This window comes from Grus americana, chromosome 1 (genome assembly GCF_028858705.1).
Source record: "Grus americana isolate bGruAme1 chromosome 1, bGruAme1.mat, whole genome shotgun sequence".
Classification (NCBI taxonomy): Eukaryota; Metazoa; Chordata; class Aves; order Gruiformes; family Gruidae; genus Grus; species Grus americana.
The window spans coordinates 78,748,866-78,774,395 of NC_072852.1; the positions used below are offsets into that span (position 1 = coordinate 78,748,866).

The following is a 25,530-nucleotide window of genomic DNA, read 5'->3' on the forward strand; positions in this document are numbered from 1 at the left end:
CGTGTGATCCAAGACTGCACTGAGACGTGCGATAAACGCCATGGCTGCAACCACTACCAGCATCTTGTTAACATCCTTGGGCTATGCAGACTCCAAACCTGAGGATCTTGTTTGGGCAACAGTTCTGTCCCAGTGTGAAAGTATTTCCTACGAAATCCTCATCTGACTATGCCGAAATCTCCATCCTGAAGCTTCCAGACCCTTTGGCATCCTCTAAAGGGAATCAGGCCTCAGCAGCAGGGAAAGTGCTAGACACGGATCCAGTAGCCTGCCACAGAGCCACCAGAAGCAAGCTGGTTGTTCTTGATGTCAGCATCAGTGCGTATAAGGGGAATGCTCTCGAAGCCAAAACGTGCCAGAGATGTCACAACAAAGGAACCATGTGCCTTGATGCTAGGAAAGAAATGGAGGGAGTGGACCTCCACCGACTCCTTACTTTGGTCCCAACAGTGTGAGCTGGAGCCGTGGCTCTTGCAGCCGGGATCGGTAACCCACGCCTTGTGGTCAGTGAATCCAGGGCTTGCAGCATCTCGGCACCCGTGTGGCATCGCAGAGAGAAAGCTGGACTTAGGGCAGCCCAGGCTTAACTCTTTCAAAAGTGGTCACAGGGATACAAGACAGCAACTTTTCACTGGCACAGAAAAAGAAACAAAGAATTGGACACAGCAGAGTTTTCTGTGTCCATAATGGGGCCGAGTGTCTTCACAAGAGGACTGTGATGAATCTGTGGCTCTCTGCCCTTTTGGGTCCCAGGTTTAAGAGAGAATTTCTTCAGTGCGTGCTCTCACCAAGGCAACAGAAATATTTGATGGAGTCTGAATCACACATGTGGTAGCTACCTGGAATGCAGCTTTGGAAGAGGCATCGCCATGGTACAGAGATAAAAGCTGGCTGGGGGGAAAAGTAATAGCAGTGGGAATAGATGGAAATTAAGACAGAGAGAGAGTAATGAACTGAAACGGCTCTAGATGTTCTCCACCCTATGCAGCCATCAGGGAGGGAGAGCACAATGTCAGCACTTTATTTATGGAAACTGAAAAAAAAAAAATTCATGTTTGTGATATAAGGAGTATGTACATTTAAGAGTGTATCTGTAAATAATCAGAAATCACTATGCTATGATAAAACAAGATGTGCATTTTTAGAATGACCTGAACTAAAGAATTCTTTTAAAGTTTTCTTTCTATCTACTTTTTCTTTTTCTTTTTTTTTTCTTTTTTTTACACAATGCTAATGCCAAAAGATGTTCTAAGAGGCTAGAAAAAGAGATTTAGTATGTTACAACCATGGACTGCATCACAGAACTGGGCTGTCTTATTCCTTAGTTTATTAATTTAAAAAACATAACCCAATCAGAAGAAAAAAAAAAAGCCACCTCTAAACTGTAATACGTTTGACAGAGATGAATAAATTTGAAGATAGCTTTATGTTGGAGGCAAAGCTTCAACGAGCCGCTGCCTTCATCAATAAACACTCTGTATGGTCATTCTGTGAGGCCCGTAATGACAATTTCTCTTCAGTGAAAGCCGTCCCTCGCAGAATGTCAGTCAGTGGAAGCGGCCGTGTTCACGTACTGGAAAAGGCCTCAAAAGATGCCTCACGCTTGGGCTGTGCAGAACAGAGCTCTCTTCCCGGTGAGGGGAAAGATGCTTCTCTGGGCATTAGGGGGAAAGGCTGCTAGGCTGATAAAGAAATCCGTACAGAAGTGGAGCATAGCCCTTCGCCACAAAATTAATGATTAAATGAAGAAAAGCAGTAACACTGTGAATTAATGATACTGAGTGAATAAGCTTTTAATGACCCAATCTTGATACAGTTTCATTCCAAAAATGTGAAATTGAGAAATACATCAGAAGTACTAAACTGAACTGTGTAATGACCACTGCTTCCTGATAAATAGCAATGGCTGATAACCGTAAATATGACATAGTACTAAAATAATAACCTTTAGCATATGGAAGCTATAAGGGTATTTTTGACAGTTGTAATCACCAATGCTCATGAAGAAATACCCTTTCCATAGTAAATAGCTCTTGGTGGGAGCCATTTATTTAAAGCTAGTAGGAATATAAAACGCAAATTTGTCTGAAAGAATCGATTCTGCAGGATTAGTATTGTAGCAGTTATGTTCAAAACGTGCGTCTCCGCACTTACTGTAGAACAAACAGAGCAGAGCGGTACTTGGAGTTTCGAACATAAGCATTAAATCCGCACAAACAATTTATTAGTTCCAATAAAATCAAAGGGTAAAGAACTATTCAAAATGAAGTTTTCTCTGTTGTAAGCATAATTTGCACTTCAGCATAATTTCAAATGTTGTCCTATTTTCCTTAGACAAAGAAAACAACCAGTCATCATTTGCACTTTTTGGATTATAAATCTTCTCCCAAAATTGCTGTAGCTTTTTAATTTCCATTTCAATCCATTACCATTAAGGGATTAAAAAGGCCGATGGCTTAAAGTTTCTTTAAACTGCTTTCAAATTCTCAGTCACTGGGACATTAAATGATTTTCTAAAATGCAGATTTACAGAGGAAAGACACTAAAAAAAGGCAAGAAGACCCGCAGAAAACTTGCTGCATATATTGAGGAGACCATACAATTAAGATGCTATATTCTCCCTAATTCACAACCTCTCTTAAAACCGAGGAACAGAAGCACAGGGAATCTTACTACAAAGAAGTCAAGTTGTAAAACAGTAGATACCTCTTGAGGCAGCAAGGTATCTAAGCATGTGCCTATGTCTAAAGCACATAAAATGTAGTGCACTGGAAATTCTGAAGTATTTTGCCGACAATGGTCCACGGGACGGGTGGTAAATGTCAATTCTCATTAACATCTTTCGTGATCAAGAACCATTGTCAGCTGACACAGATACCAGATTTTCCTCCTTACACTGGTGGAAACACACCAACATGTATTAGCTGAGCATGTAACTAAAACACATCAAGCTGTAGGCTTTTTCCTTAAAAATAGCTGTATCTTCTCTGTCCATGAGAACTAACCCATTCTGGCAAGAAACCCCCCCAGTGACATAGTTGCTGAACAAGCTCTTTTTTTTCCCCCCTCATGTATGTTTTCAGAAAGACAAAGCTGAGGCAAAAAAGGCACAAATCTGCTAACTCTTGCAAGGTATTTTTGGAAGGTTGGAAAAGTAAACTTAATGGTATGTGATACTGCATTTAGTTTATCTGTACTATTTGTTTGAACTCATATTCAGAAGCCTAGGAAGGCATACTAGCAGCTCTCACACAAAAGCAGGATCGGACTGGAAGATTGTTTATTTTTTGTTTATTTTAAAGGGCCATGATGACTGAGGTTATGCCTGCCAAGTCTGCTGGTGCTGGCTGCGGAGCTGGTTCTCACGCTCCTTGAGCTGTGCAATGGGATGGGAGGTGAGGCTGAAAAGCACAATTCTACATAGGTAACATCTGACCTGAGTTTTGATTGTCCTTCTGAGGACAGCCAAGAGAAAATATTTCACTGAAAAACAGAACTGTAAAACAACATATGCCATCTTACCTTCCAAATGTTCTGTTGTAACCAGTCCTAATGCTACCATGAAGGCAATTTTCTAAGGAAAAAATAAATAGGAGTTAGATTCTCTACTACAACAATCATGGTAGAAGTAAGTAAATAAATCCAGCATTAACAGAATAAACCCGGTACAGGTCTTTTAGAAATGTATCCGATTTGAATGCATAGTAATATGAAGAACTTTAACTGAAGATTTGCTTCAGATATTGCTGGTCAGTCATGTCGTACTTGCATGACAGTATGTCATGAACTTAGCAGCTCAGAGACTTAGGAATCGAATGCTGTATGACTACTGATTTTACGCAAAGCATGATCGAAATTCAGTCAATTCAATTTCAGGTTGCTAGTTGCTTTGTTACTCCACTCTTTAAAGAAGTAATTGTGTGTTATTATTACTATCTGGACATGGCACTGCTTTTATTGGATGTGAGTGAGCTGTATGAAGTAAAAAAAGATATGGTACACTTTCACTGAACTTCACAACACTAAACAAGATGTCTGAAGCATATTGAAAGTCCCCTTCCCCCAAAAAAAACTTTCAGAAATTTATTTTCTCAAGTTACAGAAAGAATATTATGTGCATGAATTATGAAGAGGTAGACTGATCCAATATTTTCCCTCAATGGGGAGTGAACAAACATCTTCCATTGACACTGGTGAACTCATTTTGCAGTGAGGAATCTGATTTAAAGTATTACTCAAAACTCTTGTACATTATATAGGCATAAAACAAATCTTCATACTACCAAATCTTCAAAACATGCTGTCCTGTTTTTAGCTGAGACAATTTTTCTTTTTTTCTAGTAGCTGGTACAGCGCTGCGTTTTGGATTTAGTATGAGAATGATGTTGAGAACATACTGATGTTTTTAGTTGTTGCTAGGTAGTTGTAGTGTCTACAACACAGTTTTAGTGTCAAGGACTTTTCAGTTTCTCACACCCTGCCAGGTGCACCAGAAGCTGGGAGAGCACAGGCAGGACAGCCTGGCAGAAGAAGTTTTGCTGAGGCTTTTATTCCATCTTTTTGATGGAAAAGCGAAATTCTGCTGTGTTGTTCCAAGCCCAAACTGAACTGAACTCCTTGATTTTTAATCACATCTGTGGTACTGTGGGGCCTCGGGGATCTCCTCCTCTTTCTGCTGTGCTGAACCATCTTGTTGGATCACGTTACCCAAGTGGCATTTTCAGAAGGTGCAATTCCACAGGAAAGACAATCTGACTATGAAACCCAAGCTATTAGGAAATCCAAGCAAGCAAAGACCACAATCCAACTCTGATAAAGCATCCAAAGACCACAGGAAGATGCAATTATCATACTCACCCAAAATAAAATGTGTAGATTTAGGTCAAACTAAAATTCAGCCTTTAAGAGGTAGAAGGTCAAAACATTCTGTTTCAGTCAAAGAAGTGTCAGGAGAACACATTTCAACACTTCCAAGTTAAAATTAATTTGACCTTCCTGTTTTGTGAAAAGCTTTTTTATTGTGAAGTTTTGTGAAAAAAAACCCACTTTATTTCAGTTCAGGATAAAATCAAATAGCAAGTCACGGGAACTACCATTTCCTTTGCAATTCTGACTTTCTCATAGGGAAATTGTGAAAGCAAGCACATCTTCATCTCGTAGATGAAAAGATCTAGCTATGGGGTGGGTTCTTCAAAACCCAAGGGTCAGGATTGGACATCTATATCCCTCTTACACATATGAAAATCTCTCTGTCAAACTGGTGCACTAACAACCTCATAAGAGAGGAATATTTTCTTTCCACAGTCTCCTAGTACGTAAATCTCCCTGTAGATTAAAAAATGGTGATGTAGATTTTCATCACTGGCAATTTAGTTATATTCATGCTATATTTCTGCCTTCCATAACTGTGGCAATGACAAGGACGTGTGTTCATTTGCATGTCAGACCTTGATTGCAATAACGTTCACTCCTTACATGTCTAAAACACCAGCTAGACACAGTGGGGGCTCCACACCTGAAGGGAAAGATGAACATTTGATCCGAGATCCACTGTGCAGATCTGAGAAGAAAATTAGTCAATTGAGTACGATTACAAGCTTCACCTCACCACCACCAAAAAGTAACTTTGCGGCAGTGCTCTGAGCAGATGTAATAACAACATTTAGGTAAAGAATCAGAAAGCTGGAACGGTTAACGTGCAATTGTGTTTTCCCAATGGAGCGCAGAATGCCTGTATTACCCAAAGATTAAACTGTAAGGGGGAGCGTACATTTTCTGACATCTAAACTAAAATTATTTGAGCACTGGAATGCTTGCTAAACAATTTCCTCTCTTCATGCTAAAATTATTTGAATACATATCTAATTAAATGTAATGACAGCATACTTGCTTAACATATTGAAGAACCTTCATAAATGGACTTGATAATTATCTCACTACTAAACACAGGAAGGGTTAACTTTTATAGATATTTGAAAGATGGCTCCTTTTAAAAAAATCCCAGTAGAAGCTGTATTCTTTTTAACAAGCATATTATATTAACAGCATATTTGTTTTTATGGGTTTTGCTATTTCACACTCATGTAGCTCATTGGATTCAACTCAAAATACTACTTCTGCTTTTCTTTCAAATACCAGAGCATATATTTGTTTCTCCTCTGTGCAGGAAGCCACAAAACCGAGGCTTCAGTTTGTCCAGATTCTCAATCCAGGCCTCGCACTAGCATTTAGTCCACAATTGCACTGTGTCTCTCTTGTCCTTCTCAGGTGGGATTAAAAACACTCTTAGCTAAATAACCAGCATTTATATCAGTAATTTTTCTTTTAAATAAAAAACTGCTAGAATGTCCTGAAAAATGTAGCCAGAAATTTAAAAATTTACTAATACAAAATTTTAAAAAATCAAAATGTTTTGGGTGATTCTTTCTGTGCTGAACTCAGATCCTTTGAAGAAAAAAACCCCACCAAAAAATCCCCCAAACCCTCAGGCCCTCGATCCCCAGAGGAGCAGCTCCCTTGCGCAATTCCCCTTCATTTCTTTGCAGAGGTCATTTTGGCGGGAGAAGGCCCATCACCAGACAGGCAGTTCTTGGCCCCCACGCCCTTCCTCCAGAACCGCCCCCCCCCACCCCCAGCCCTGGGGGGACTGAACCCACACGGCTCGTATCCCAGGAGAGGGCTCTGACCACTGGACCCGGGACGTCCTGGGGGGTGGCCGAGAACCCTCCATCCTGCTTCTGGGAAAAGCTACGCCACAGCATCCTGGCCGCGAGGCAGCGGGTGCAAGGAGGTTTGCTTTAGGCTAACGATGATGACGCACTTGGGAAATGAGACATCTTCGGCTTACGCAAAAGGAATAGGTATTGCAGGGATCGGCTTCGTGGCTTCCCAGCAGAACGACCAAGCCGGGAACAAAAGACAGCAATTATCACCCGTCTTTTCTGTTCATTCAGGTACGCCCAGTAACTGCATATGGGATTCCTGGCCGCTGATAAGTCTGGTGATTTCTGGGGGTTTTTTTGTTTTAAATTTTCAATTTAATTTGTTAAATCCCATCCTGTCACGACTAACGTTTATGTAGAGCCATGTCGGAGTTCCTGCCTCGGTTTTGCACTTTGAAGATAAATAAAGATGTGAAGAAAAGTGCCTAGAGTGCTTATTTTCTTTTTTAAAAATATCACGATATCTTTGTTACACTTTGCCTTAAATTTAATCATCTGTTTAAAAGCCGTGAGTGCTTTTAGAAATGCGCGGCATGTCTTTTCATGAAGCAAAACAAAGATTTTTACAAAACCATTTCATTTTGTAATTACATGTTCTATTTATGTCATTACATGTATTTACACTAATTATGCTGTTAGTTCTAATTACACTAATTGCATAAATACATGATAATCAACTAAAGTTTACTTTCAAAGAACAAAAGAAATTAACTCTAGACCTACATATTTACAGCCGTGAAACAAATCTATGAAAAGAACCATCATACTTAAGGGCATAGCTTCAGCATCCTACCCTGAAAATTGTGCTTGCCAAGACCTCCAGTATACACGGTACGAACTATGTTCTTGGTTACAAAAAAGGTAGTAAGGATATTCTAGGTAGCAATTTAACGAAAAGCCCATTAAATTTATGGATGCTATATCAAAAAGTGTGCCCAGTCCCATGGTCTTGCCCTGCATCTCTCTGGAAGATTCTTGCTCAATATTCTTTCCGGGGGGATAAGTTACAAGCAAAGAAAAATGGATGTTTTTCCTAGCATTCTGTTTTTAAGTAGGATCTACTAGCCCTTCTGCCCATAAGGTGCTACTCAATAAATAATCTTTCGGAAATACCTCCCTAAACAGAACAGGAGCCTACAGTCCCATTGTTCTGTGGCAATGAAGATTCATATGAGGGTCAGATTTTAAACTTGGAAGGTTTCCTAAGTGTAGTTCTGCAGAGCTTCTGCATAAAGCTGTGATATTCTAGGCTAAAAGCCACTATTTATCCTTAACACTATTTTAACTATACAAACCTCTTAAAATGGTAAAAAGAATGACTACCCACATGCCCCAAGTAACATTATAAATTTATATTGTAATAATCCTCTTAAACCTACAGCTCCAAGGATGCTTTCTGGCTACACATTTATTAGGCTGGTAAAGTTAAGATTTCACATCAGCCGAGCATTTCCACAACAGAAGTAGATTCAGTTTGTAAAACTTCTCAAATTGCCTCAAAAATACACAGAATCTAATATGAATACATCTAGTCAAAACCCAAAATGCCTGGTAAAGAGAGACATCATTTCTACAAGGACTTTGAATGTATATTTTTAGTTTACATTGCAAATATAGATCAGGAAAGGGATTTAATCTTATAACCTGCTTTCTACTCTCTTACTCAGTTTGAAGGATTTTAATGTATGTCAGACTAGAAAGAATCTGTGTACATGTGGGAAGAGACGTACACAGCAAATGCAAGAAACTGTATTGTTAAATACAATCTAAAAATTGTAAGATTCATTACAAAGAAGATGTAAAAGCTTACAAAAGAAATGTTAGTTCAACCCATTACACCGCCCGTAAACTCGATGTTATGTATTTAATAACAAAAGAATTTATCTCAAGCTTGTGTATACCTTTCACAAGAAATACAGCTGTACCCATGCAAGGCGCCTAGAATATTATGAGACCTACAATTATTACATTTTGTGACACTGGAAGGTTTGAATGAAGCAAACCAAATTTGTCAAAGCACCTCGCTGGTGGGGAAACCACCCCGACTGCGGGGAAATCACCCCAGTTGCAGTGATTGGGTAGTGAGATGAACAACTGGCAGAACCATGAGCACAAATGCAGTAATTACGTGTGCACGCAGAAAAATGCTGAGAAATGGTCCCCATAACTTAACCATACTGTAGCTCATTTATTTTTAAAAAAATAATTAAAAAATCACCTCTGGATTTTCCTCCTTTTTCTTTTTGGTAGCAGGGGGTCCCTGAGCTGACTCTTCAGGAGGTTTCTTTGTCTCCACTTTACTTTCTGTCTGGGTTTGGACTTGAGGCTGAATAATGATAACCTAAAAGACAATGTACAAATAAAAGAAGAGAATTCACCATATGAAACTCGATTTTTTCTGCCTGAAACCTTTGATTCTTCTTTGAACAGTTACTTGATACCTCTGCAGACAACAGATGCAAGTCACAAGCCAAAAATATAAAAAACTGGATACCTAGGTTAGGCTTCTAAATCCATACTTAAGTTTCTAAAAATTAATTTTTATAGGTGCATTATAAACCTACTGCAGCCTAAGGGAGCCTCTTCAGTGCCTCTGAAAATTAGGACACTTTCTATTTAGAGGACTTCAGCAGCTGACTCAGCAGCCTAGCTTTAGCACTCGTGTTGTCAGTGATTTTAAGGTCTTCCCTTTGATTTTATTTTGCGTACAGGTAGAAGAGGCGGAATTACTACGCATTCATAACCAGTCTGATCTCAGTGATACCAGTGTTATTTCAGAGTAAGCACCTGGGGATGGGAAGGAAGATACTCCTCAGTACTACTCATGTGACTGAGATCAGAGTTCAGCCCTCAGCTTTTATGGGTTATGAGCAGTGGATGTCCAGTTTTGCTTAAACGAAATAAACTGTATGTGCTTTAAATTAAAATTCATTCTGGTATAGACCCTGTAGGAATTACTGCACAGATCTCTTATACATGCGCGCATGTTTGTATATCCAGCTGCTCGCATTTGAATTGCCACATGAAGATTTACAGAGTGTAAATAACATTATCTCAGAAGCTACCAAATGAAAAAGAATGAAGGACAATTTCTGACCACAGAACTACACGTGTGCCTTTATACCCACAATCAAAGCTTCATGAAGGACTATGGAAGACCTTCCCCAGCTCACCTTCGTGATGAAGGTTATCAGATTTGAACGCTGGGCCTTTTCCATCTATTTCATTGCTAACTTTCAATCAATGTTACTTAATTGTTGGATACTTCGTTGCAACTCAGTCAGTCTAGAAGATTTAAGAGCATAAAAAGGGACGGTTTTCTTAACCAGTAGCCAATTTCAATAAAAGTAAAATAAATTTTGTTAGAGAAGTGGGGCAGAGATGCCTGCTTTTATTTACCTCCTACATCCTGTCTTCTTTTTTAGCACTGTATGAGAACCTGTGCTGCCAACAAGACCCAAAGCAGCAGGATCCCAGTAGCAAATTACAACGAACGTCTGTTGGGTACATTGGCAGCCTTTATTGAATCTGTTTCTGGTATAAGAGTGGTGAAGTTCTTGCATTTCAAAGCTGAAAAGCAGTACAAAGAGGAAACGAGTAATTCATAACTTGATTTTTTTTTTTCCTACTGATTCATCTGCTGATCGGTGTTGAAACCCTGAGCTCTCATTTCATTTGGTCTTCCCCTGAAAGTGTAGAAGGGAATGCCTGATTATTTGATATACTCCCCCGGGGCCAGTCGATATAACTAATATCACTGTATAATTGAAGAGGGAGTCCATAGGAAATTTGAGCCTGTGCAGAATTCAGGGATATTATTAGTGAGGATTGGTTTAAGGAAATGGAAGATCATGTGGTCCCATTAATGTCAGGCTACATCATGCCGCATTTTGTTTCTCCTAAAAAATAAATATGTACACAGACAAATGTCCGCTAGCATCCACGTGTCCCGTTAAGAGTTTTCCCATTGCTTTCTGATTATTTTCTTCAAAAGGAACAACTGACATCACTCTGCACAGGGCTGTGCACTCCCAGGGGAATATTCTGCTTACGTCTGCAACGTAATTCCTGTGTTTGATAACCAAAAAAAAAAAAAAAAAAAAAAAAAAGAAAAAAAAATGCCGGGAAAAGCAGAACCTACCTTGCTGTCGGCACTAATGAGGAGTGGTTGCACTTTAATGCTGTCGTTGACCACAGAGACAGTCGCGCTGGTGCTGATAGGAGTTGCATTGTTGGGGGAGGTGGAAATGATGGCGTACGCCACACCTGCACTGCTCAGAGGTGATGAAATAGCCGTAGACTCGGTGACACTTTGTGACTGGCTGTTAGGCGTCTGTACATGGCTGACGGTGTTATTGGCAGTCGGGAGGGCAGGGCTGGGGTTTTTGATGCTGACTACGGTTGCCTTCTGGAAGGTAGGAGGCTGCTTGGAAGGTTGGTCTCTGCACGGGGAGATAGGGAGGCTGTCTGGAATCAGGGTCTTTGGCCTAACCTACAAACAGAGAGCTAGACGTTACTAGGCACAGCCTCACGCCCTAACGAATAAACACCGCATACGTGTGCTCTCCCAGTAGAATCTCTAATGGCATTAACCGTGGAACAGGAGCATCTAGACAAACATACTGTAGCAACTCGAAGTAGCCAGCCATTCATTTACTTGTAGATATATTCCCAGCACTCCTCAGTTGAGCCATTTTGGAGTCCTCAACTCATTGCAATGCTGAACGAGAAGGGAGGAAAAAGTCAATTCCTCACTTTTATTAGCACACATCCATACACGTTACTCAAGTCACATCCAGTTCTCAGTAGGGATGTTTAAGCCAAAGCCTTTGCATAGAATGGAAACCCCAGGTGCAATAATTTCCTGTTCTGAAGGACACAACACTCTTGCTATGAATTAAGGAACCAAATCATTAAGGGAGTTGTGGGAAAGCATTTACAGGAACAGTAAGCATATGCATTTATAGTGGTGGATCGCTGAATGAAGATCCTCACTTTTTTGAGATGTGCCATGTCCAATGGAGAGGAGATTAATCATGCAGTCGCTCAGCTCACCAAAAAAAAAAAAAAAAAAGAAGGGAAAAAAAAGAAACCCACAACCATCAAACTTCCTATTTTGTTGCTGTAAGCGAAGAGCTAGCTTGCAGCTGCGGGTGGATGCAGAAGGAACTTCAACGGATGGAGGGGGAAACAAACTGCTTGCCAAGATGCGCGAAGGCTGCGGCTTTACCCAGAGCCGTGAATGAGAGCTGCGAACAATTGTTTTCAGCTAATGTGATGCGCTTCCAGTGGGGTAATTAACGTCACCCTGTCAACATGGCTCTGCCTTAACAACATGTTAAGTACAGTTCCAGGACTGAAAATAAATAATTTAAACCGCTTCACATGAAGTTAACTTCACTCCCAGATTATTCGTTAACACGGCCACATAAAACAGTCGGTTCCCTCTGTGCTTATTTCATCCTGTCACTTCCCGCACCTTCCATACTGTGAAACAAAATGACAAGTTGTAACAGACAGACATGGGAAACAGCTGCCCGTGTCACCGCGCCGCAGTCTACAGGAGCCCTTCCAACCATGCCGACTTCGATCTCGAGCCTAAGTAAGCAATTTAATGAAAAGGCAGGGATTAACTGGTGTGCAGAAAAATCAGCTCTTCAAGGCCGGCCATCATCCTCTATCGCGTCACGGAGGAGCCGTACCCGGTTGTCCCCGCGGCGAGCGTTAAGCGCGGCAACACGCGTGTCACCAGCTCTTCGTGTTTGGGTAACTCGGCCCTCGATTGCCAGTAGGATCCTAAACACCTACGAGCGGCACGAACACGTAGCGGAGGCGCGGTCCTGCTCGGGAGCGTCTCGATTGCTGGCGATCGAGGGAAATGGGAAGCGAGAGAGGAAGCGGAGCGGAAGGAGAGGAAGGAGGAGGGCTTGCCCCAGGTCCTGCAGCACACTCCTGACAAAGCCAGGAAGCCGCTGTGTTCGGCTCACGACTTCAGGGTAACGCTGGAAGGCCTCGCAGACCCACCGCAAAATGATGCAAAACTACGCTAAAACATGACTAACCATATTCAAGATACACTGACAGTAACTGAAGGGTGCTTTTTTTTTTTTTCTCTTTTTCCTCTATCCAGCCACTTTATGTAATGATGATTTATTTAGTTAAGATACCAGACAAATACCCTGGCCAGGATGTTTAAGAGAGGAGTGTATAATTAGCTTCATATCCATAATTAGTTAATGGTCTTATTTTCAAAAGCAGTGGACAGAGGATCAGTTTAAATCCATCTCTGCCCAGGCCTTCTGCAAAACTAAGGCTTATAACATAAACAACAGCTCAGTGCAATAGGAGACATGATACTTCAAGCAACTTGTTCGTGCCGGTCGGTATCAGTGTCAGTTATACAAGCAGATTGTGTAATATCTACTTCTATATTTTCATAATAATATCCTTTCCCTCCTATGTTATATCTTATGTAAGTCTCTCATATGTAAGCCTTCAACAAATTGCTCATCCTCATGTACTCAGAGACACATTCACAGAAATAGTATCATTATTCAGAAAAGAAAGTCTGAGAAGCTTGGCAAAATACAGTTAAAATGAATTGTCATGGCTAAACCCCCCCAAAATTAATTCTTAGCTGTTTTGCTAACATCTAAATTATACCATCTCTCCTTCAAACAAAATAATTTTCTTGTAAATTAATATAACGTCTGTTACCAACAGAAATACTGTAAACACACAAACAGATAAGCACATACATACAGAGAGAGAGAGAAAGAATAAGGAGATCTTCAGATCAAAGATTCGATAGAACAGTCACTGAGATCTTTAGGAAAAACCAAGACTGACAAAAAATCGGCTCAGGAGTTTTTCTAGCCAAAAACTGTCATGTAGTCTACCAGGATCTACTGTATCTGTCACTCTTAATTGCACTTTTATATTTAATCAAAAGCCTAATTAAAACTAAATGCCTATATATATTCCAGCTATCTAATTATCTTTTCTACACTATTAGATATACATATTGACTGTCAGATGTAATACCTCAATGAATCCTATACACACCCTTAACACACATTCTGCCAGTCGTGGATGAATGCATATTACTTTGCTATAAAATAAGCTCTTCCTGCACAGACAATTAAACAGACTTAATTTTCCAAAGGAACGTATTCTCTATAAAGCGCTGCATACTGAAATAGCTGATAGGACTTACCAAACTGGTACAGAGCAAGAACATACGCCAGGCGTTTTCTGCCACCGTGTGATACAAAGGAGGTATAGCGGTCTGCATAGCCTAAGCCTCTGCAAGGCAAGCTCAGCCAGCGTTGTGAGAGCATGTTTATTTGCAATTACAGAATAATAAAAAGGATTGACTACAGAAAAAAGTTTTGCGTGCTCCTGAGTTAAAGCTAAAATAAGTTAACGTTAAAAAAAAATGTTTATTTCTAGAGCCCGCAGGCATGAATCCAAACCAGAAAGCAAGCAGAGAAGCTCCTTTCCCTCTGCAGCGCTCTAACACTTATGAACCTTTCCCCCTTGAATATAAACACCAAGTGTAAGCACTCAATAAACAGCGAAGTGAAAGACCTTTAGCAGAGCTTCACGTTAAAAACCAAACTGCTACAGTAATCTGGGAGAATAAACGGCGTCAGCGGGGAAGAAAAAAAGGAAGGAAAGAGCTAGCGTAAATTCTTTTTCCTCATGGCAAAACTGTAGCTTAAATTTGGGAGATGAAAGGAGGACAGTGGCAGTAGCGGAAGTTTGGAAGCTGACAGTCACTGAAGAACTGGAGAAAAACTAGGGCAGGGCACGGACTGCATTTCGCACGCAAGGTATCACAAACGAGCCTACGATTCTACAGAAACTGAATCAGGTTGGATGACACCGGTCCCCATTACAAGAGCCACAGAAATAAAAGGCGCAAAAGTTTAGCAAAGGAAAAGAAAAGAGAATAAATAACAGACAGCATGCATGTTACCAAGTGAAAACTGCAACTGTTGGCGAGCGCTGCAAATAACAATTCTCCAGTATCTCAACCCTCCTCTCCCCAAATATCTTTCATTTAACTTCTGACAGCTGTCAAAACAGAATGTGATACTACCAGGGCTCTAAATGCAGGAGAAGAGAGAGCTTCTTCTTGAATATAATGATTTCACGAACTTGTGTTGTTCCTGAGTTTCCTCAGTACCCACAATAACAGAAACATTTGATTTTAGGCGGCAATATTCAGACACCTCTGGTACTTCTCAAATAGCCTGCAGGTGAGCACACTGTTCAAGAAGACATTCCCAGACCTGAGAATTCACTAGGTGGGAGCTGTCTGCTTTTCAGACAGGGAAATAACAGGGAGCCCGATCCTGTGAGATGTGCAGAGTGCTCTTTTGTTCAGCAACCTCTAATTTCACATATTTTACAGAGCTTCAGATCAGGAGGGAATCGGCTCCCGTGACTAATATGACTTCTTGTATATCCCGTGTCATTAAGCTCCATCCAGAGGTCCCTATAGGAAGCCCAAAGGCTTCCATGACACCGAAACATCACTCCTGCTCTCAAGAGCACAAACTGTTCGATATCGTGGAGGTGAACGAACCGCTGAGTGACAGAGGTGGGAGAGCCTGATGTGTGTCACCGCTGATGAAGGCAACTGAGATCATGGGCAATCTATTTCCCGAGCTACATCCCATCAGGTGAGCCGCTCCCACGCTGTAGTAAAGAAAAAGAAGGTAAAAAAGAAAAACTTTTACAAAATAAGCCCTCAAGATCCAACCCAAACAAGTATGGGGGAAAAGGAGGAGAAGGGAAGGAAAGCACACAATTCCTCCCATCTCTGTGGGCAATCCTATGTGGTCCTAAAGGACAGGATTTAATTAGAACAGTTATCTCTGTGCAGATCTGCAGGTGCTATGAGAATTGTTAAGGGCAATTCTGGAAAATGTGTTCTCCTTACGCCTACCGAAGAAAGGAACTTAACAAGAGCACTTCAATTACAAAACCAAAAGGGATCATCATGATCTTCCAGCTTACAGACTGGCCATAGATTTTCTCCCAGAAACTGAAGACTGATTTTAAAAGAAAATACTAAAGACTTCTTAACGATGAATTCATCACGAGCCCCAATAAACTGTTATAATATTTTATTATGCTCATGACTGGCATTTTATTGCGAGGTTGAATTTGCCTAACTTCAGCTTCCAGTCCCTGGATCTTGTTATAGCTTTGTCAGCAACACTGAAGAGCCCTCCCCCTCCCCAATATCGGATATCAGCTGGATCGTGCTCAGCATCAATCAGCCCTTCATACTGGCAGGGCCGATCTGTACGAGAGTAAATTTTTCAGTGCAACGCAATATCACATTGCCTTTGAGAGAAAGACCATTATTCACACTTTATTTTCACTTCACCCTTGTACTCAGAGCTTAAAAACAAAAACTCAAAATGGATTTGGCACAATTCATATGTCAGAGAGGCAAAGTGCTGGGAGCAGCAGACAGAGCTTTCATTCTTGAAAAGCTTTAGAGGATCGCACGGAAAACATTAGCAATGGCTGATAAAATGAGTGCAATATGGGGTAATTATATCCTTCACCAGAATGAACAGATGCACACTGACTTCAGTAAAGCTGTGTCTATTTATGCCAGCTGAGGACCGACTCTCTCCTTCTTCTTTTTTTAATCAATAAAAATGATGCAAAAGAAAAGGTTCTGCGTAACTTTACAGCGATGACACGCCCTAAAATGCAGGTTGCCCAACTGACCTGAACACAAGCGTTTCCAGCTTGTTCGATTTTGGGCTCCTCTCCCAATAAGCTCCTATGGTCTTCAGCCTGCTCTGAGACCGCAGTCAAAATAAACACAGTTTATTTTCTTGCCACATGGAAAGATTTAAAACCAGACATGACTATGGATCCACATACTCTTTTCTTCTTTCCCTTTGATGGGGTTGCACAAAAGGGAAGTTACTCCTCAGCCTGTATCATGAGGAAACCCCAGGCCAGGTGACCCGGTTCAGTGAATCCTGCGTCCACGTACGACGTAAGACTCTCCTTCGCATCTACCTGGAATGTTGGCCTGGGAAGCCACAGAAGAGTGGTACGAAATGCAGGGCAAAACCCCAGCGACTTCTCCAGCCCACGTTTCCAGTCCTTGCTGCTCTGGACAGTGAGGGCCAGGGAAGAAATCTGAATCTGACTGAAACCAACAGCAAATTTGAATAGGCTTCAGTAAGGCCAGAACTGCAGCGAGCACCTCAAAATGAGGCCTAGTCTCTCATGTTACATGCCACGCAACCCTAGAATCACTTTGTGGTATTTTCACATGTATTCAAATTATGTGCACTGTATCAGACATTTTCCACTGGACTGTATACTTACTGTGCTTTGGAATTTCAATTTGTTAGTCATGGACAGCCAACTTTAGCGTAAAGGTGACACACAGATAATACAACCCCTGTGCAATTTTTAAGAAGACAAAGCTGTTTCATTTCGTTTGCCTTCTCTTTCAGCTTTGCTTGATACTACAGAAATGGAAGTTTTGCTGAGAAGGATGTTTGTGTGGGAATCCGCCAGCTCTGCTTTTTGTGGATGTTGGCATAAGGCAGTCAGGTGGGAGTTCTTTATTAAAAATCTTATCGGTGTTTTGAACACAAAACTGTATTTTCACAGGAACTTGACTGACTTTTGCTAATGAAACGTACATTTTCTCCTCAGCTATACTCTCTATATTTTCTGGTTTGGCATTGCTGCTATTGAGTTGATGATTCATTAAGTGGCTCTTTTCCATTTGCAAAGGGGAAAACTACCATTAAACCAGCAAATTAAAATCGATATTATTCCAAAAAACAACAAGTAGGGGTTGAAGTTGACAAGGATTTCTGCTTTTTTTTTTTCCTTCTGCACAATGATTCTGTCCTTGAATATGCAGTTATCTATGTGCTCTGAGGAAAGAATTTAATCCTTATTGTTTAGGATTACAATAGAAATATAAAAGCTAGACTGTGATTATACACACCAGTCAATAACTTACTTCTATTTCTACTCTTTTCAGCATCACAAGTCGGCTTGCTTTTCTCGCAGATACACATCTACGACTAACTTACTTCAATTTAAATATAAAGTGTCCACGAAGCCTTTAGGCACACAGGAGTGAAGATCTGTCTGCTTTTCTCCTATCTGTCCACGTTCATAGGCGAGCACTGGACTAATCCACGCAGCCGGGCACTCACTGGACTCAAACTCTGGTGTCACTTCAAAGACCATGGATGTCATTGCTTTGTACTGTCTGTCACTTTAAGAGCTTTTCCTGCTTCTAGGCAGCAGTAATGGCACATTATAATGATCTGACCAGCCTCAACTCATTTACTCGCCAAAATCAAAAAACTTGAAAGACAAAATAATAATAAAAGTAATGACTAAAATCGTTTGTGTTTACTGGCAGCCTGAGCGAGAGGGAAGCACACAAAAAAGCTCAGACAAAAGGGGATGAAAAAGAAGGTTTTAGGGACAGGAAGCAGTGCAGTGAATTCCTCCAAGCCCCTGCTGAGGCACTGCAGACGGAGAAAACCTTCCTACCCACCTGTCATTGAGCCAGAGCCCTACCGCAAGCTGGTACACCGGGCACGGAGACTCAGAGGCACAGCGCAGCCCAGACCCAAGCCAGACATGGATCTGAAGCGTACCTGCAAATGGCATCGGTGGAGAGAGGGGACGTTTCTTCTCGCCTTCCTGATACTCTGCAAAGCAGTATTCAACGTGGAGAAATATGAGAGTTTTCACCTGGGCAACAGGTACCATGTCAGGTGTTAAAATGGCTTGAATCTTTCCTGGGGGTTGTATGGATACTTCAGGCTCCTACTTGCAGACTATCACGGGAATCAGTCTTCCCAGGTCCTTTTCAAAATGTTCCCGACACTGATAACATCTGAAGGACGTGAGCACCAGTAACAGCCAGGTCTGCTGCTCCTGCCCCACCACCCTGGATCAGTTCTCTCATTAAGAACAGACAACTGACACTGAAACTCAGAGAGGCAGAGGTAACAGAGGGAGGTACTTTGGAAAAATGGCATCTGGGTGTACTCCCCCTCGATACACCACACACATTCATCTTTCTCCATACAGCAGAAGACTGGATTTCTCATCAGTGCCAACCTCGGGCATACCACCACCCACAAGGAACAGTTCTTATCGCGCCACCTTAGTCATGCCTTCATGGCTGTACTACAGCAGTGTAAAATACACACCACGGAGCACTTCAGATGCTCCAACAAACCCATGCCTCCCTCAGCAACACAGGCAACCTATCAAACCTATCCACTAGCGTGTAACTGAGATTCCCACAAACTTTTCAATGAAGTACGGTGTTTTCATCCCAATTTTCAAAGCTCTCCCTGTAAAGACTCAGTATGAAACGCCAAGGTGGCCATATATCTCTGGTGCGGGGAGTGTCTACAGCAAGGCCAATGCTCATACAGGCAGGCGTCTCAACCCTCTTCTCTCCAAATTAAGAGCACGAACCTCATCACTTTCTACAATAAACATTTTCTGTTATACTCCTCTGACAGAAATATACAGTGGCATAAAATTAATAGTAGCATGCCTATTTAAAATAAGTAAACTGGTAAAAAGGAACCCTAACCAGAACTCTCAGCTGCTCACACTTCTTCCCAAAGGGAAAGGATGAGAGAAGAAATAGCTTACAACAGATGTTAATCTTTGTGCTTAACACGTTACAGGAAGGTGCTCCAAATACAGTGACAAGCATAGCATAAAAGCTTATATAGAATAAAACAGATTAACAACTATATTTATTAAGGACTACATTTTCAGTCAGGCCTTTGCCTTTCTTTTGAAAAAGCAATTTTGTTTCTGTTTTCTGCAAGCATACAGTCAATGAATATTAAATACTGTTGCAAAACCCTTAGCTTGGTTATATACCACGCTGATTAAGTTACCTTGAATTAGATTATCTCTCTTCTCCTCCACTAGCATTCCAACACATCCCCCTGGAAGTGCTGAGGGTTATATATCAGAAAGGTGCATGACATCCCTTAGGGGATTATAGTCCTTTTCTCCTCTGATATTGTAATTACGATTTTACCCAATTCAATTATTCCATACTCAAACAAACAATAAAGTGCTCTTGTCTCTCCGCTGCACAATTCCGTGTAACTTTTTATACAAACATGCATATCCGTTAGTTTCTTTTCCAGTTTCACAAAAGGCTGACTTGCAGTTAGTAATATTTTTCCATTTTCTAATGGCTATGCACAGTCTTAACACCTTACACTTAAAAATAATGGGCTTTTTTAGACTTGCATGATGCAGAGAGAGGCTTTGCCACAGACCGATCTGTTAACACATTTCTCCTACAGTACACAGCGGCATCACACAACTTGGGTTTTGACTACAGGAGTCGTTTTCCTTTCAAGAAATCTTCCAGAAGCCCTGTCACCGGGGAAGCCAGGAGCAGTGGTTGGTTTTGGTACACACGTGAAGAGAAGCAGCGGCTATCAGTAGAAATGCGCTCATGAGAACTATGACAAGGAATTTTAGAAATGAGAATGTGCGTTGAAGTTTTGGGAACATCTAGAGATGGCTCTGGCTGGGCTCACATAGTACCCCAGCGATGAACAAGCACATGGTAACAAAACAGCCCCGGTCCCAAAGCCACCTGCAGCCCAGTGACCAAATTCAGACCCTACTGAAACATGGATATTAAAATCAGTCCAGAAGATAAAAAAAATAAGCAGCACTTGACAGCAGAACTGGCTAGAGTTGATCGAAAACCAGGCACATTTCCTCTAAAGCGGCTGTGCGTACCTGTTTCTTTTCTCCGCTAACCCGCGTGATAGCTCCGCCGCAGGCGTCTGCTGCACGACTCTCTGCTCTACCCTAATCAGGAGCGTCATGAGCAAAGCCATCCCAAGCCCTACCTTCAACCAGGACTGGAAAAATAGGTCAGGGAAATAGCATTATAATCTGATTTAGCTGCTATTCAAATCATCACAGTCTCTCCATTAATTTGAATGAGAATTGGATTGGGCCCAAATTACTGACAACAAAATGGGAGGTTTATTTTAATATCTTCACCATTTCATTTAAAATCTTCCATTCGAAGAACAGAAAATAAGATTTCCCACATGCCTTCAGGTGGCTACAGTGAGACTCAAATTTTCATGTAAACCAGTTCAAAACATACAGGCTGTCTGCACTGCAGCTGGAAATTGGAGCCCCAACCTGCCACAAGGCCACCCCCTCCTTACAGCTGATGGGTGCCACAAAGCAGAGGAACTGCTCAAGAGTAAGAGAGTGCATCGTCCATGTGTTTGAGTAGAGGACCGCCAGGATTTGCCTCTCAGAGTGCAGTGGAGAGTCTGCAGTTTCAAAACATCTCACCCAGCTGGAAACCTCAAAGGCCAAAGTAAGAAGAGAAAGACTATCTGGAATTAACTTCCCAAACATCACAGCTCATAGCAGAAAATTTATTCATTTGATGAAAGCAAAAATAACTTCATATTCTGTAAAACAAACAAAAAAAAAAAAGAAAAAAGGTCTGCCAAAGCGGCTTATTTTGGCAAATAATGAATGCCTAAAGAAATATTGTTTGTATTGTGCAATGAACTTGTAACTAATGTTTGTTTGCTCACCATTTAATAGCAGTTCTGCACTAAGTGATGGGATTTTGCTGCCATTTGTGAATGTGTAGATTTTGAAACTTCATTCCCCATATGGAAGAGCTCCCAGGGGGTCATATCATAAACCCATTCAAATGAACAAAATAAATGACAAGTATCTGTACGAATGTGGAAGATGAGAAAGCTGGATGTATTATTTTACATAAGCATGGTTAAGTGCCTCAGTTTACTTGTGTGGCATTTTCCTGCTTGACTGCATAGAGGTAAATCAAAAGGGCCTGTCCAGATGAGGAGAAATGAAAGCATCAAAAATATAATACTCCTTCAGATGTGATAAGGGGCCCTTAAATGGAGGAGTCCCACCAGCCGGGCAACGTTTATTCCTCTCATGCCTACATCTAAGTCTAAAGGGAGTCTGAAATCCCAAAGAGATGATGCGACTGGCCAAAAGGAGAAATGTCAGGTAGCACTCGCTGTGCTGTCAAGAATGCAGACGCTGATCCAAATTAATCCCACTTATCTACATGCACCTGAAAGAGAAGTGCAATCTGTCTGGCTAAGAGAGAAGCCACTTCCAGAGGACGACTCAGAGACAAGTAGGATCCTAACATGGCAAGGATCTCCACGGGGATCCATCCAGGCCTTCCTCCCCTCCATAGAGAAGAAGAGAGGCAGCAGCACATACAGACAAGATTGAGCCAGCTTAGGTGATTGCCACTGCGTCTGCCACTGCACTGGCACAAACTATGCCTAAACTTAGCTGCTTGAGTACCTAGGCCGGCACGCAGGTGGGCTTACTGAAGCCTTTGCTGCTATGGTTTCATTGCTATTAGGGCTCTACACAATTCACTGTTAAAGCTAGACTTTGCAGAGATGGAGGTTGGGGAAGGTGCAATACCTTGCAGAACAAGATTCAGCTACAGCTAACACGCACGAGTACAGACATTGTACTGCTTTAAGTCTTTGTGCAAAATACTATGAACTTATAGGTAGAGGAGTGATGAGCATTGCTTTGTTTTGACAAAGCTGTCCCTTTAATTTGCTGCTACATGGGTACCCAGAGTAAAGGTACCAAACTCTGTTGGACCCTGCTTGTTAATATGCTTGGGAGATGGTGGTAAAGCTGCCTCTCAGAAAGTCAGTCCTAGAATCCTAGGACTGTGCCACTAGCTCAGAGCAAGGTACAGGAGCCATGCCTGTCACCCAGGGGGGACAAAAGGAGGTGAGTAGCCAGCCTGCTCTGTAACTAAGTCTGATGCATAATAGCTGAGAAGACTTGAACTGCGAGAGGATTTAATTCTGCATTTTTTCTAGCTCTTACTGAAAGATACTACATGCCCCTTAACTTGCAAAATAATTTTTAATTTGGCGCTTGTTTTCTCAGAGCTATGAGGAAGAAGAGGGAAGATAAGTTCTTTATGTATCTTCATGGTATTACATGGCCTTGCTTTCTGGCATTTTTTTATTTCCTTATGAAGTTTCCAGTTCTCCTGCACCACAGATTCCTATCAACCCTAAAAATTTGCCAGAGATGACTATGCACTCTCCTACAGTTAACACAAAGCAGAGCCTTCACAGTGATATGGTGCTGCAGATTAGTTACAGTGGCCTCCCAGATCACCTGTATCCAGCTGTATCTGAGGAATGACAGCTTTACATCACTCAGATTTATGGCTATATTAAATGTATTTTGAAGGCATTTGACTATTTATAGAACCATAGACTCATAGAATGGTTTGGGTTGGAAGAGACCTCAAAGATCATCTAGTTCCAACCCCCCTGCCATGGGCAGGGACACCCTCCACTAGACCACGTTGCCCAAAGCCCCATCCAACCTGGCCTTGAACACTTCCAGGGAGGGGGCATCCACAACCTCTCTGGGCAACCTGTTCCAGTGCCTCACCACCCTCACTGTAAAGAATTTCTTCCTAATACCTAATCTAAATCGACCCTCCTTCTGCTTAAGGCCATTACCCCTTGTCCTATCACTCCATGCCCTTGTAAACAGTCCCTCCCCAGCTTTCCTGTAGGCCCCCTTTAGGTACTGGAAGGCTGCTAGAAGGTCTCCCTGGAGCATTCTCTTCTCCAGGCTGAACAACCCCAACTCTCTCACCCTGTCTTCATAGGAGAAGTGCTCCAGCCCTCCGATCATCTTCGTGGCTCTCCCCTGGACTTGCTCCAACAGGTCCATGTCTTTCTTGTGCTGGTGGACCCAAAGCTGGACGCAATACTCCAAGTGAGGTCTCATGAGAGTGGAGTAGATGGGGAGAATCACCTCCCTTGACCTGCTGGTCACGCCTCTTTTGATGCAGCCCAGGATATGGTTGGCTTTTGGGGCTGCAAGCGCACATTGTCAGGTCATGTGAAATTCTCATCCTTCTCCTCAGGGCTGCTCTCAATCCATTCTCCGCCCAGCCTGTAGTTGTGCTTGGGATTGCGCTTACCCATGTGCAGAACCTTGCACTTGGCCTTGTTGAACTTTATGCGGTTCATGTGAGGTTCACCTCTCAAGCCTGTCAAGGTCCCACTGGATGGCATCCCTTCCCTCCAGCTTGTTGACTGCACCACACAGCTTGGTGTTGTCAGCAAACTTGCTGAGGGTGCACTCAATCCCACTGTCCATGTCGCCGACAAAGATGTTAAACAGTGCCAGTCCCAGTACCAACCCCTGACGATGCCACTCATCACTGGTCTCCACTTGGACATCAAGCCGTTAACCACAACTCTTTGAGTGCGACCATCCAGCCAATTCCTTATCCACCAAGTGGTCCATCCATCAAATCCATGTCTCTCCAGTTTAGAGACAAGGATGTCTTGTGGGACAGTGTCAAATGCTTTGCATATGTACAGGTAGATGACGTCTGTTGCCCTTCCCTTGTCCACCAACGCTGTAACCCCATCATAGAAGGCCACCAAATTTGTCATGCACGATTTGCCCTTACTGAAGCCATGCTGGGTCTCACCAGTCACCTTCTTATTTTCCATGTGTCTGAGCATAGTTTCCAGGAGCATCTGCTCCATCATCTTGCCAGGCACAAGAGGTGAGACTGACCAGCCTGTAGTTCCCCGGGTTTTCCTTTTTCCCTTTTTAAAGATGGGGGTTATGTTTTCCCTTTTCCAGTCAGTGGGAACTTCACCAGACTGCCATGACTTCTCAAATAGGATAGAGAGTGGCATAGCCACTTCATCCACCAATTCCCTCAGGACCCATGGATGCACCTCACCAGGTCCCATGGACTTGTGCACCTTCAGGTTCCTTAGATGGTCTCAAACCTGATCTTCTCCAACAGTGGGCAGTTCTTCCTTCTCCCATTTCCTTCCTTTGCCTTCTGCAACTTGGGCGGTGTGGCTTGAGCGCTTGCCAGTGAAGACTGAGGCAAAAAAATTGTTGAGTACCTTAGCCTTCTCCATATCTTGGGTAACCAGGTCTCCCATTTCCTTCTGGAGAGGGCCCACATTTTTGCTAGTCTTCCTTTTATTACTGATGTACCTATAGAAGCTTTTCTTGTTGCCCTTGATGTCCCTAGTCAGGTTTTAGAAGATCCCTGAAGAAGCCAACGTCTGCTCTCCTGAAGCCCAGGGTAGAGAGCTTGCTGTGCACCCTCCTTGCTGCCCTGAGGATGTTGAACTCCACTATTACATGGTCACTGCAGCCAAGGCTGCCCTTGAGCTTCACATTCCCCACCAGTGCCCCCTTGTTGGTGAGAACAAGGTCCAGCATGGCACCTCTCCTCATTGGCTCCTCTACCAAGGAAGTCATCATCAATGCATTCCAGGAACCTCCTGGATTGCTTATGTCCTGCTGTCTTGTCCCTCCAACAGATATCAGGGTGGCTGAAGTCCCCCATGAGGACCAGGGCTTGCAAACAGGAGGCTGCTCCTATCTGTCTATAGAGGGCCTCATCTGCTTGGTCTTCCTCATCGGGTGGCCTGTAGTAGACCCTCACTATAGCGTCACTTGTCCCTGCCCTCCCTTTAATCCTGACCCATAAGCTCTCGGTTGGCTCCTCATCCATCCCCAGGTGGAGCTCCAGGCACTCTAGCGTAGACAGTGACAACCCCTCCTCATCTCCCCTGCCCGTCCTTCCTAAAGAACCTGTATCCTGCCATTCCAACACTCCAGTCATAGGGGCCGTTCCACCACATCTCCGTGATGCCAATGAGATCATAGTCCTGCA

At 42.4% G+C, this 25,530-nt stretch overlaps 1 protein-coding gene across 3 annotated transcripts in view; it reads right to left on the minus strand.

The window, feature by feature from the left end:
* The window catches only part of PHF21B (PHD finger protein 21B), a 170,427-nt gene that overhangs the window by 15,268 nt on the left and 129,629 nt on the right, over positions 1 to 25,530 (minus strand). For all 3 annotated transcript variants that reach the window (XM_054834565.1, XM_054834555.1, XM_054834544.1), the window contains 3 exons: positions 10,864 to 11,214; positions 8,941 to 9,063; positions 3,523 to 3,574 (listed from right to left, as the gene is read on the minus strand). In XM_054834565.1, the coding sequence (XP_054690540.1) occupies positions 3,523 to 3,574; positions 8,941 to 9,063; positions 10,864 to 11,214 (526 nt within the window). The remainder of the gene's footprint in view (positions 1 to 3,522; positions 3,575 to 8,940; positions 9,064 to 10,863; positions 11,215 to 25,530) is intronic.